Raw genomic sequence first — 14,636 nt, forward strand, 5'->3', positions numbered from 1 at the left:
GTTTTTCTCCGGTACCGGGAACCGAACTCACGACCTTGCGCTTGCCAAGCAGGAGCTTTTGCTGCTGAGCTAAATCCCCAGCCCAGCATCACATCTTTGATTGCAGCACCACACATTCTACATCCATCCACCTCCAAAAAACCCCACCTATGACCGCGTGAGGCTTTGTTGGGACATCTAGACACAAACCATAACAGTGAAATAAATGCATGAATCAGTAACATAGTCATTATTATTTCAAATGGTTCCTTACTGTTTAGTGCTGTGCTTTTATACAAATGGAAGCACAGATTTGATTACTCCAGTAGCATAACAAGTACATGAATAATGTGTTACGCTGACTTTACATCTGTGATTTCACTAGGCATGGAGAATTTTTCAGTTCAACGATAGTTTTGTGGGAATGCTGTCATATATGTGGTCTGTCATACTTTTTTTTTTCTTCCAGTATTAGGGATCTAGGAATTGAGCCCAGGGAGGGCTGGGCTATATTCTCAGCCCTCTATTCCAAGCCCCGTGTAACGCAGAGTCTCACTAAATTACCCATGCTGGCTTTGAATTTGCAATTATGAATAGCTAGGATTATGGCCCTGCACCACCAGGTTGATGTGCTATAATTTTCTATGATGGACAGCAGCAGTAAGTTGGTTTACACCAGCAGGAGCACACATAGTGGAGTACTGTGTACAGTGTTACAATATCTGCACGATTTTTCAGCTCCATTCTAATTTTCTGTGGGATGTTCTATTTTGTTTTGTCTTGATGCTGAGAAATGAACCTAGGGCATTGTGCCTGGTAAAAGCACATGCTATACTACTGAGCTACTCTCTCAGGCCTTCCGTTTTAATCTTATGGTAGCACCAATATATGTGCAACTCATTGTTTATTTAAACTTCATTATGTGACCCATGACTGTACTATTGAAATTGAAAGATTTATTTTAGAGTTCTTATAAAAGGAACCTGTGAACCTGAGCAGGACTCAGGTTTAACTGTCAGGAACTTACATATACAAGGGTCTGAGAAAGAAGCAGGGTTTTTCTATTTCAGTTAGGGAAAAGTAAGAAGAGAGTATAAATAAAGCAACTATAGCAAAGTTCTGAACGTAGAAAATGTATTTGAGTTTGGAAATACCAAATTAAATATCTACTCTCCCTGTTCCCCTCTAGGATCAAGGAAAAAGAAAGTGATTGAGAGTCAGGAGAAATTGGATAATTCAGTTTGAGATGATTTTACCTGGCAAAGATGGAACAGCCACTCAGGCTGGTTTTGTGTTTATGAAAAACTCTACAATTATAAATGGACTGAAGAAAAAAGTTTTTCAGCCTTAGCACTATTGATATCTAGGCCAAATAACTCTTTGTCATGTGGGCCTGTATTCATTAGCTGCCATTGCCACCCTCTCACTCTGATAACTGGAAATGTCCTCACACATTCCCAGATATCTCCAGTGAGATAAAATTGCCTGCAGAAAAAAAAATTGCCATCTTATCAAAACCACCAGTTTAAATGAATAAGTAGTAATGCATACCAAAAAAGGATTAAAAACTTTTTTATTGCCAAGGGGAGAAGTAATTTTTTTTAACCTAAATTATGGGCTTTGAATAAGCATCTAGTTGTGTACTCATTAACTAAGATTATTTAAAGTTAATTTATTAGTAAGCTAAAGATCATTGGCATTAAGTATTTGTAATCAAATATGACAATGTTTGATTAAAATAAATTTAAAGTTTAGAGTTTGTTTACAAAGTGTTGTAAAAGCTCGATTTGTCATTTCTTAGACTAATAACTTTTATTTTCTTATTTTAAATTCTTTTAGTGTTAACAAAAATTCTGAATTGAGAACCATAAAGTCTATCAGTTTTACTTTATTGTTTTAGGAGAATTGCTGAGTTCTAGAGTATGTCTTTCGGTTTTAATAGATCAATTGTTTTCCCAAATGACTGATTAAAAGCCAATTTTAAAATAACTTCTCTTTATTTTTTTCATTAGGAATATATTTAACAAATATTCTGAAGACTGAAGAAGGGAACAATGATTTTTTAAAAAAGAAAGGCAAAGATCTAATCAATTTCAGTAAAAGGAGGAAAGTAGCTGAAATTACTGGAGAAATTCAGCAGTATCAGAATCAGCCTTATTGTTTACGGATAGAAGTAGAAATAAGGGTAAATATTTTCTTTGCTTATCTTTAAAAGAGAACTCATTAAATACCATAATCACATATTGTGATACTTATTTCATTTTAAAAATACAACGGCCAGGGATATAGCTCAATGGCATAAGCACCTGCCTGGCAAGCACAAGGTCCTGAGTTTGATTACCGGTACCAAAAAAAAGTACAGTAAGTCCTCAACTTACGAATGATTTCCATTCTGGGAGAATTGTTTATAATTGGATTTGTTTGTAAGCCAACTTATGAAAGTGAGTCTTTTTTTTTTTTTTTTTTTTTTTTTTTTCTTTTTGAGACAGGATCTCGCTATGCAGTTCAGGCTGGCCTTGAGCTCACTTTGTAGCCCAGGCTGGTCTTGAACTCGCAACAATGACCCTCCTGCCTCAGCCTCCCAAGTGCTGGGATTACAGGTGTGAGCCACCACGCCTGGCTGAAAGTGAATCTTACACAGTATATCTGTCAAAGTTCACAACTCGAATGTTTGTAAGTTGGGGACATACTGTAGTAAGAGTTAACAATCAGTAGTATTAAATACTAGATATCTGCACTATCTGTAGTCACAATACTATCTCAAAAGTATTGTTTCTGTGTACAGCTGGTTCAAGTAACATTTCCAGAAAGTGAATGACAAAGTAGAATGGAAGAGCTTTTCTTATGTCCATGCTGTAAAAAGAAAATTACTACTAATACAGTACTACTAATACCATCATTGACAGCCATTTTAGGTATTTTTACATGAACCAGTATAACATTAAATAATTCATCTCTCATAGGATCAATGTATTTAAATAGGAATGGTTGGAAAAATGATATATAGTCATCTTCTGCATAGTAGATGACTTTGTAAGTATTTTTTTCAAGAAGTGATCTGTTTTGAGCATCAGTACATAATAGTGATTCTGTGATATTATAAAATGTGTGGGGTACCTTGTAAATTAGATTGTAATACTAATTATATATATGTCAGATGATTCATACTATACCATATTTATTTGAAGTTGAGAACATAGTATAACTGTCAATCAGAATGAATTTACTTGTCACATTAAAAATTGTACTAAACTTTTAGACATAGTCTGTAGATTGGGGATATGATGTGAAAATAGCTATAGTCATTCCTACCTACCTCAATTATGAAATAGGAACTATTCTTGTTTCCTAGTTAAAGTATGCTAGAATTCCAAGAATGAATGACCTAAATCTCACCACTTAGGAAAATGAAGACAGATACCCATTTTTAAGAAAATGGTGATAACTATTGCTGCTGGCCACCTCTTTCATTTGGCTCACTCTCTGTGATATAGAGCTTCCTTGGGCTAAAGAAATGTATTCTTAAAGCCCAGATTAGAGTTCACAATATATTTCCCCAGAGAAATAAAGTCATATTATAGTTGAACGTACTTAGGTTAGTATTTGTAGTGTTCATGTCTCTTGTGATCATTCTAGACTTTTTGCCATCATTTAAAGCATTTCGGATGTGGGTAGGAAAAGCTTATTATTACATCAAAGTAAGTTTAAAATGTAGACAAAGTAGATAGTCAATTTTTAAACCATACTTAATCATATGAATAGTATTTTAAAATATGGCTAAAGGTGAGAAATATCAAGAATACAGATGTTACCTCTTTCTAAAAGTCTTTAAATTACTGTTGGCTCTCATATAATTTAATTTAGCTAACTTGATTATGAGAATAAATTGTTTCTGTTAGTGAAGTAATATAATTTTCTTGAAATTGGCAGAATGCCTGAAAAACAAGATTTTATACTACAAATTTGAAAGCTCTTTTTGCTTATTGGTACCTGTTTTTGTATTTGCTTCTAAGCCCCCTAAAAAATAAAGTTAAATACTAGTAATTTTTTTTATTGTTTTTTTGGTAGTGGGAATTAAACTCAGGACCTTACACTTGCCAGGCAGGCGCTGTGCCACTGAGCTATATCCCCTGCCCAGTTACTTGTCTCTAAGGATTTTTCTAAAATAATTAAATATACAGAAAAAATTATGCATGAGGAGTCTGTTATTATATCAGAGAATTAGAAGACTTCTGTGTGAATCATTACCTATATGGGGATTAGTGAAATAAATTCTGAAACATATGTCTGATGATACAGAGTTAAAATTTGTACTTCATAGAAAGCTGCATAGAAGCAAGCTAGTTGACTGTAAACAAAATATTTAAAATAAATGTGTTATTTCAGTTTTGCAAAAGAATATACTTATTTATATGCATATATCCACACACATAGTAAAAATATTGGAAGATACTCTTTTTTTTTTTTTTTTTAATTGAGACAGGGTCTCACTCTGCAGTTCAGGCTGCCCTTGAGCTCACTTTGTAGCCAAGGCTGGCCTCAAACTCGCAAGGATTCTCCTGTCTGAGCTTCCCGAGCGCTGGGATTACAGGCATGCACCACCATGCCCGGCAGGAAGATATTCTAACAGGAAAATGTAAATAGTGAGGTCTCTGGTTGCTGTCTTTCTTTGACACTGCTGAATCATCTAAATGTTCTATCTAAAATCTTCACGCTTTGGAAATGTTTTCTGGTAATTTTGATAAAAATATTTTTGTACTAAGGCTAACACAGATAAATTTTTAATTATTCCTGAAATTACCTTTGACTAGAACTTAATCTTTTTTTCTGATTATCAAGATTTTATTGTGGTTTTGAAGGATAATTTTAGTCCCAAACACTTTTGATAGCTTACTAATGAGAATCATTTATTATAGTGAGTGAGAATAAAATGTGCTAAGGGAAAAGTGAGCCATTAAGATGATAATAAAAATTTTCTCTTTATAGAACTGTAATATACAATATAGCTTGTATAAAAATTACATACATTCTTATTCACAGGTAGGGAGATTAGAATATGTAATCCTTTTGAACTTTCCAGATATTACAATATCTTAATTAGTTAAGATATTAGTTAGAAATTGAAGTTTTATATAAAAATGAGATCATTTACATTAAAATTTTAAATAAAATCTTACTTTCATAAGATCTAAAGTATATACTTATTGGCATTTAATTCCAGAGGTTCTTTGAAAATCTTAACCCCATGGGAAGTTCATCTGAGAAAGAGTTTACAGATTATTTGTTCAACAAGTCGCTAGAAATTGAACCCCGAAATTGCAAACAGCCACCTCGATTTGTAAGTTCATTATAATTTTGGAAATGTTTTCTGTTTTTAAAATTAATATTATTTTCAGCTTTCTCCCTTAACATTAAGTAGCTATTTTTAGATGTTTTGTAGCAGTGTACTGTTTCTAAAATTACATATAGTCTGGGGAAAGGTAATCAGCCTTTTGTTAAAATCTGATTTTTCCTTTATGTTAGTACCACTTGTTTATCTGTCCATTTTTGACCCCTCCTAATATAGGAGGAAGAGTTGTAAGAAAGTGAGAGCCTAGCAGGTAGGTGGATGGAGGAGAGGAAGTTGAAAGACCTGGGAAGGAGTAGGCACATGTATTGCGGTTCTTCTGGCTTGACCCTGGCCTCTGCCACTGGGGCTCCGAGGTCCATCACTGCCACCAGCACCCATCTTTCTCACTAGAGCGCACTGCCATAGGTCCTAGGTACTCTAGGCTTTCAGTAGCAACAGAAAGAATGGAAGGTTGATTCTAAGTAGCTAGAAGTAGAGCAAGATATGGAAGGAAATAAAAACATTTATAAACATACCAACTTTGGGTAGGGCAGTAAAGTAAGCTAGGTAGTTTCGTGTTATCTCATTGTCACATCAGTTGTAGGTACAGATCTTATCCTTATTTTGAAATGAAAAAAACTGAGGCTCCAAAAGATGAATTAATTTTTTTTTTAAAAAGCTACATAGCTTGATCTTGGCACAGTTGAACTTTGTGTTTTTTCACTAGGTTACCACTGCTAGAATAGGAAACAGTGATGGCAGTTTTCACCAAAGACTTTAAATGTTGTTGTAGAAGTTTATCATTAGGAAAATGGAAAAGAAGATTAAAAAAAAAACCACAAAGCAAAATATATAGCCTAAAAAATTATGTTCCCAGTAAGTGTTTATAAAATTGACACTGATGATTTGAAAGAGTTTAGATTTCAATTGTTTTAGGAACAAAAAGTTGTTTTTACGTCAATTTTCCAGTATTTTATTTCTAGAGCTAGGGAAAAAGATTTGCATGTATTCAGGTACATCTTAAAATTAATCCAGTGAAGTCTAGAAGTTACTACGAAAATGCCATAATCTGCCCCTGCAAGTTGGGATTTTATTGTACTCTTTTAACATGTGTGCTTGAGAATGAATAACATAACTCTTTAAGTCTTAAAGAACACACACTCCAGCTAGTATGTTAATTATGTTTGCTTTTCCTAGCCTAGGAAATCAACTTTCTCCTTAAAATCTCCTGGAATAAGGCCTAATACAGGCCGACATGGCTCTACCTCAGGCACTTTACGAGGTCATCCGACACCATTGGAAAGAGAACCATATAAGATAAGCTTTAGTCGGATTGCTGAAACTGAGCTGGAATCAACAGTGTCAGCACCAACCTCTCCAAATACACCATCTACTCCACCAGTTTCTGCTTCTTCAGACCTTAGTGTGTTTTTAGATGTGGATCTCAATAGTTCCTGTGGTAAGCATTAGATGTACACTGGTAAAAAGGGATTTTGTGTTTCAGATAATTCTTGCATTTTTAATTAGAGAATTACAGAATCCTTGACAAGCTCTATGAGTGTAAAGAGTGACATCTAAATATGAAAATAGTAATTAACATGGGAATAAAGGGTTATTTGTACATTGTTTATATTATTTTCTAATTTATTCATTCAACAAAGATTTATTTAATACATTTTGGGCTCTACTACTCTTCAGAAGGGCACAATAGGCAGTGAATAAGAAAACAAGCACATAAGTTTGTGAGGAAAAGTGGAAGCGAATATGATGGAAGGGGAAGTGCTTATACTAAGAAAGGAAAACTGTTCTAGGTACAAGTGCCAGGTTCTTTTTATTAGAAAATTAACATGACAAAATATGGTGATAAAATCCTGGCCATGTGTTTATTACATGTTGCTTTATGCAAACATTAAAAAAATAAAACTGCATATTCCCTGACTTTACAAATTGTTTTTCTTCTTCCACTAGGCAGCAATAGCATCTTTGCTCCAGTGCTCTTGCCACAATCAAGTAAGTAGAGTATGACTTGATTCTAATGAAATGACTGAAAATAGTAATTACTCGATTAAATTAGTATTTGGATATTTGGGGGCTTAGGAAAAGAAGGTTATAATTCCAGGTACCAGAATTAGGATTTCAACATATCTTTCAAGGGGACACAGTGCAGCCCGTACCACTGTGCCATTTTAGAACCAGGAATATGTATAATAAACATGAAAAGTGCTCAAAGAAAATGAGAAAAATTAAAAATCCATCAATAGTGGACATGAATAGGTAGTTTATATCAAGTGAAAGACATAGAGAAACAAGTAGATAAATGTTCAATATGACTAAGAATCTAAAATTTATTTTTTTTGTTTAATGGGGAGTTTTTTGGTACAATACTGGGGATTGAACACAGACCTAGCCATTTTTATTTTCTATTTTGACTCAGTTGCCCAGGATGGCTTCAAACTTTCAATCTTCGTGCTTCAGCCTCCCAAGTAACTGGGATTACAGGTGTGTGCCCTGTGCCCAACTTCAGAAATTTTAATTACATAATAATGAGTTGCCATGTTAGTCTCACATGTAACAAAGTTACCCTCCATCAGAAGTGTGATCAAGGCTGTGTTAATCAGCACAGTACTTACCCCATGTACATTGGTATATTAATATAACTCCTTTGGAAAGCAGTCTGGAAGTAGCATATATTAAACCATAAAAAACGTTCACACCCTTTGGTCTTACCAACTCAACAGAAAATTTACTACTGATTGAGCATTCCTATCCTGAAACTCGAAATCTTCCAAAACCAAGCACTTTTTGAGTATTAACATGAGAACCACAAGTGAAAAATTCCACACCTGACCTGAAGTGATGAGTCACACAGTCACACACAGACACGCACATACATATGTGCGTGCCTGTGTTTGGATGGGTTATTTGGCTTTCCTGGAGGAAAAGACCCTTCCTTTCCCCATCAGCTGTGCTATATCTTTTCCATGCAGCCCAGATTCCCTGTGCTAGCATACCCAAAGGGGTAGTAAAATGACCTAGTGCATGCCAGAGGACACTGTGGCAAGTCCCTCCCTGTGGTTTTTGTTTTTGTACGTGCTTTTTTGCTCTGTGACTTATTTATTTATTTTTTTGTTTTGTTTGGTTTGGTTTGGTTTTTCTCCGGTACTGGGAACCGAACTCACGACCTTGCGCTTGCCAGGCAGGCTCTTTGCCCCTGAGCTAAATCCCCAGCCCCTGCTCTGTGATTTAAAGATACTGTTTGTTGTTGCTGTTAACATTTGCTGTTAACATCTGATTTAGGTATTCAGGAGAATGCTTCTATGGGGCTTAGTTACCTTGAGTACATTCTTTTTTCACTATTCCAATGATATGTCATAGTTTTTAGTCTTAAGCACCTATGTGTGAATTAGTGAAAGAAAATGATTGTTTATTGGTTGCATATACATTTAGAGTCAGGAATGGTAGTGATGCCAAATGTATTAGACAAAATACTGAGTACCTGAATTTTTTTTTTTTTTTTTTTTAGACAGGGTCTCGCTATGCAGGTCAGGCTGGCCTCGAGCTCGCTATGCAGGTCAGGCTGGCCTCGAGCTCACTTTGTAGCCCAGGCTGGTCTTGAACTCGCAATGATCCTCCTGCCTCAGCCTCCCGAGTGCTGGAATTACAGGCGTGTGCCACCACACCCAGCTCAGTACCTGAAATGTAAAGGAAAGGTTTATTTTAGCTCAGTTTCCAGAGGATTCAGTCTATGGTTTGCTGGCACCAAGGCAGAAACAGAATGGTGGGAAGTTAGGGTGGAGGAAAGTTGCTCATGCCAGCCAGCAGAGAGAGAGTGGAGGAACCAGGGACAAGAATATACCCTCCCAGGTCATATCCCCAGTGACCCTCCTCTTCCAGCCAACCCTGACCTGCTAAGAGCATACTCAGCTCTGGACTGTCAGTGGTTTAACCCCTGTCATGCAGTCTCCTTTCAGAGGTTCCACATCTCAACATGTGAGACTTTGGGGAGACAGTTTAGATCCAAACCATAATACTAAACAACCAAAGATTGTCTACATATGTGTGTACATTGTGTTTAAATATGGGAGATAATGACACTTTTCTGATAGTTCAACATATACAAACTTCTGTTTCATATATAAAAATTATTTAAAATACTGTATAAAGTTATCTTCAGGTTATGTGTATAAGATGTATAGGAACTACCAGTGAATTTTGTGTTTAGACTTCGGTCCTATCCCCAAGATATCTCATTATGTGTATGCAAATGGTCCAAAACCTGAAAAAATCTGAAATCTGAAACCCTTCTGATCCCAAACCTGCACTTACTTCTGCACTTAGTTTGTACTAGCTACTGTGCTAAGCATGAGGGGAGGGATTCAGTGGCAAACAAGAAAAAGTCTTTGCCTGTTTATACAAAGTACCTCAAAGTTTTTTAGAAAAAGTCACATGCATATAGGTCATGTTGTGCATCTTACTCTCTTAGTTCTTCTACCTCACTAAAGCTCCTTGGTCTCTCACGCTGGTCCTTCTTCATCTTTCCATATTGTTAACATGGGAAAGCCCTAGGACCCATTCCTGAATTTTTTTCTTCACACTTGTCATCATGTAAGTGGTGATCATTCCCAAGTTTGTCTCTCTAGACAGAATTTTTATTCTCATCTCTAGGCTCATTATATCTGATGGCCTATGTGACATTTTTATTTAGTTATTTGATAGGACCCTCAAATTTTTATTTTTTTTTAAGACAGGATCTCACTGCACTGTTCAGGCTGGCCTTAAGCTCACTTTGTAGCCCAGGCTGGTGTTGAACTTGCAGCAATCCTCTTGCCCCAGCCTCCCAAAGGACCCTCAAATTTATCATCTCCAAAAGTAAATTCTTATTGTCCCCCTCGAAGTTGTCCCTCCTACGGCCTCCTCATCTCAGTTCTTACAGCATCTGTCCTGTTACTTACCAAAAATATTAGACATATTTTGACATAATGATATGTCTTCTTTCTTTTTCTAAGACCTCAGGTATGACCCATCAACAAATCTTGATTACCTTCAAAATACGTCCAGAATTAACCATCTCTTACCATTTATTTCTACTGCTGCTACCTTGGTCCAGACCACTGCAGTATCTTACCCTGTTTAATATGCTGGCATCCTAAATTTTCACTTTACCTACTTGGGTATGTTTTCAGTGCAACCCAGAACGATCTTTTGGGATGTAAGTTAGACCTTCATGTGCCTGTGTGCAAAGCTTTCCATCTTACTCAGAGTAAAAGCTGAAACTTCCTTCTTAGGGCTGTAAGGGTTGGGCTCCTTCAGTCTGGTAGACACTGTCACTCACTCTTCTCTCCTCTGTTTCTCTGCTCCGGATACTCAGCCTCCAGAATAGAAAGACACATTACTGTCTCAGGACTTGGCCTTGTTATTCCTTCTACTTGTAATGCTCTTTTTTCATATGGCTGCACTCTTCCATAGAGGAGTGAACATATTTTCATATGTTCCCTTGCCTCCTTCCAGCATTTGCTTAGTATCTCCTTAATGAGGTCTTCCCTAATCACCCTATTTAAAACTACTCCTCTCCCTCCTATTTCTACACCCTTCTCCTACCGAATATTTCTTAGAATTTTTAGCAATTGTACTTTCACTTATTTATTCTCTCCCCAAGCCAGAATATAAGCTCCCATAAGGATATGAATTTCTGCTTGTTTTGCTTACTCTGCCCACTCATAAGCTGCCCAGTCTGGCCTAGAACTTGGGTTCCTCTTTTCTCATCCGCTTGAGTGCTGGGATTACAGGCATTCACCACCACACCTGGCTAAAAAATCTCTACATGAGTGTCCCATAAGCAGTTGTTAGCATGATTAAAATTAAATTCCTCAACTTCTTTCCCATTTTAACTCTGTGAACCCAATCTCAGTGTAAGGACAAAGAAGACTTGATTACTGCCTTTATAATAACTATGTAACTGTGAGAGACAGATAGGGAGTTGGACCGTAATTAAAGATTTTTAAAAAGTCATACAAAAAAGGTGAAATAGATCTAAATGAAAATAATTCTTACTCTGTGTACAGTTGACCTGTCGGGTAATTTTCCCTTGATATTTTATTATTTTGTAAATTTGCTTAAATTGATCCTATAATGTATATTTTATCATTAAGAGACTTGCAGAGAGAGTTACATGATACAGCCCTATTTTTTGGTCTCCTCTATGGAAGTTTTATTACCTGTGTTGCTTCTAGTTGCTTCAGTTGCTTCAGAAATAACATGGTTTCTGCTTAGGATGGTCTTTCTTCGGAAGTTACTTACTACATAATATACAAACATGGTTTTATTTTAGATTTTACAGAGGCTTTTTGGAAGAGCAGAATCTTACTGATCTTAACTAAATACTGCAGTGTGCCTTTATTTAGCTATCACACCTACCAGGTACCAGGCTCTGCGATCTGTGCCACAGATACAAAAATAAATACACATTGTTAGACATAGAGGATAAATAAGCCAACATAGATAAACATAGAGGATAGGTAAACCAGCAGTGAGCTGTGTAACAGATCATACAGTATGACAAGTCCCATAGCACAAGTTGCAGTGAAATTTTGTTTTATAATTGTACTGTGAATTGTAGTTAAACTAGTCTTTTCTTCCCCCCAGAGTCTTTCTTCAGTTCGTGTGGTAGTTTAAATAAACTAAGTGAAGAGCTGCTGGTTCCTCCTCCTCTTCCTCCTCGAAAGAAATTTGATCATGATGCTTCAAATTCCAAGGTAGTCAACTGACCTAGATTTGCCTTGAGTTATTTAAAGTTGTGAATCGTCAAAGTGGAGCTCATTTTCATAAAGAATTTGTCGGATATATTTTGGCTACCCTTCATGGTTTTTCAACATTTGTATTGTTAAAAACAATACATTTGAAAATTTTCAAGAGTTGTGTATCTTCATAAAAACCTTTCCTAAAAAAAAGAAGGTAGACAAATTCACAGATACTCAGAGAAACATTTTCTCTCTGGTACAGATGGTCAGAACTCAGTGTTTGAAGGACTCTTCAAACTTTCAACCAGTCTTCTCAAATTTAAGGCTGCATGAGAATCACCTGGAAAGTTTGTTAAAGCCAGATTGTTGAACCTACCCCCAGATTTTCTGATTCAGTAAATCTGAAGTAGAGTTCAGGAATTTGCTTTTCTAACAAGTTTCCTACAGCTGTTGGTGCTGCTGGGCCCTGGATCACATTTTGAGAACCACTACTGTAAGTGTTACTGAGGAAAGCAGAAGTCAGACTCTATGTCCCCTTGACATCATGTGCTTTCATGTTTATAAACTGTTATTTGCACTTACCTATTACAATTAAAATTTATAAATTTCTGAACTGTATGAAACAAAGTAACATAGGACAACCTCTGAGGCCTTACGTTCTAAAGACTTCAATTAAAACATCCTATATGCAAATCTTAAACTGAGCCCTGAACTAAACTGGAAGTAATTTACAAATCTAGTTATCACTTAAACCAGTTAATCTATTTTGAGTCTGTAGATTTGACTTGACACAAGAATTTTTCACTTTTAAAAAAGCCTATAAATTTTTCAGGAAAATAGAAGTATAACCTAATTTTTTTCTAAGGGAACTATGAAATCCGATGATGACCCACCTGCTATTCCACCAAGACAGCCTCCTCCTCCAAAGGTAAAACCCAGAGTTCCTGTTCCTACTGGTGCATTTGATGGGCCTCTACATAGTCCACCTCCACCACCGCCAAGAGATCCTCTTCCTGACACCCCTCCTCCGATTCCCCTTCGGCCTCCAGAACACTTTATAAACTGTCCATTTAATCTTCAGCCACCTCCACTGGGACATCTTCATAGAGACGTTACTACATGTCCAAATTCACCAAGCACTCCTCCTAGCACGCCCTCTCCAAGGGTGCCACGTCGATGCTATGTGCTCAATTCAAGTCACAACAGTCTGGCTCATCCCCCAGCTCCCCCTGTTCCGCCCCGGCAGAATTCAAGCCCTCATCTACCAAAACTGCCACCAAAGACTTACAAGCGGGAGCTTTCACACCCCCCATTGTACAGACTGCCTTTGCTAGAAAATGCAGAAACTCCTCAATGACCTTAGCCATAAGTAGTCATTGACACTGGAATAGTATTTGTAAAGTTTTTTAATTTATTCAAAAAAGGCATAGTATTTTAGTACTTTTACAAATAATGCTCTTAAAATGCTACTGATCAAATAAGCTTTTAAGAATTGGATAAATAAAAATACAAAAGTTCTTCACCATTATCCTCAGGTGATCAGTAGCATTACCTTGTCTTGGATCCTCAGTGCTGCCATAAGGCCAGTATAATGAATTTATATTTGCACTGTAGACTGCTCTAAAATACAGTTTAAAGTGACAGTGATTGCACTGAAAGGGGATAGTGTTTTGTGGAATTTTTCAAATTTAAGTAATACATGCCTTTTTAAGGTCATGAATTTACACAAGTATAGAGGGTATATGGTGTTACTGATTTTTAAACCTCTTTGACATCTAGTTTTTACTTCTAGTTTTTACATCTAGGAGAATTGTGAATAACACCCACTGTTTTTAAACTCTTTAATGCCATGTCTTAAATGCCAGTATTTGCTGCTGAAGACAAAATTGAAAAACAGAATGAAAATAATAGAATGCACTGTTTATTTTGTCAAAATGTAAACAAAGACTACATAATCCAGTGATAGAGGGGAAAGGGCATGTATCTCAGATGTGCCTTTTGTTTTTGCAGAGTATGATGTCTTTAGCTGATGAGTTGCCTATTGTTTTGGAAAACAAAATTAATATGCCATATATGTACAGTTTTGTTTATATTGTATATTTAAAGATAATGCTAATAACCTATATAAATTTAAGTGACTTGAGGCCTATAATACAATCTGCTACTTTACTAATTCATAAATTCAAAGGAAAATTTCTTATGGCGTAGGAACAGACTCCCTTGCCTTCAAAATCATTAGCAACTTTCTCTGTAAATCTCATGTTAACTGAAATTTTAAAGAAATATATTTTTTAGATTGGTAATATTTAAACCAGCAAATACTTAAAGCTTTATTAAACTTTTAAATCAGAGAAGTAAAGCTTTTATTTGCCATTTGGACGCCTTCCTTCAAAGTGATGAAAAGAGCGTTTTGCTGATAGTGCGGTAGCAGCAGTTGTAAAGTAGCCAAAAGCCACGTTGTTTATTTACTGGTCTGTGGCCTTTTTACTGTGCTTTGTATCAGAGTTCTTAACAAGATTAATAAATCACCTCAGTCTTAATTTTTACAAGACTTCTAAAATCTGTGTTTTCATTATATGGAACAAGGGGAA

At 36.0% G+C, this 14,636-nt stretch overlaps 1 protein-coding gene across 1 annotated transcript in view; it reads left to right on the forward strand.

Annotated features, from left to right (window-relative positions):
* Sos2 (son of sevenless homolog 2 (Drosophila)) overlaps positions 1-14,596 on the forward strand; it is a gene marked incomplete at its 5' end in the record, with an annotated part of 79,813 nt that extends 65,217 nt beyond the window's left edge. The window contains 6 exon segments of the mRNA XM_013510338.1: positions 1,992-2,164; positions 5,201-5,317; positions 6,506-6,767; positions 7,277-7,318; positions 11,951-12,060; positions 12,911-14,596. Coding sequence (XP_013365792.1) covers positions 1,992-2,164; positions 5,201-5,317; positions 6,506-6,767; positions 7,277-7,318; positions 11,951-12,060; positions 12,911-13,402 — 1,196 coding nt within the window.
* Between the last annotated feature and the right edge of the window lie 40 nt (positions 14,597-14,636).

This window comes from Chinchilla lanigera, unplaced genomic scaffold, assembly GCF_000276665.1.
Source record: "Chinchilla lanigera isolate Chin_1 unplaced genomic scaffold, ChiLan1.0 scaffold00008, whole genome shotgun sequence".
Taxonomy (NCBI): Eukaryota; Metazoa; Chordata; class Mammalia; order Rodentia; family Chinchillidae; genus Chinchilla; species Chinchilla lanigera.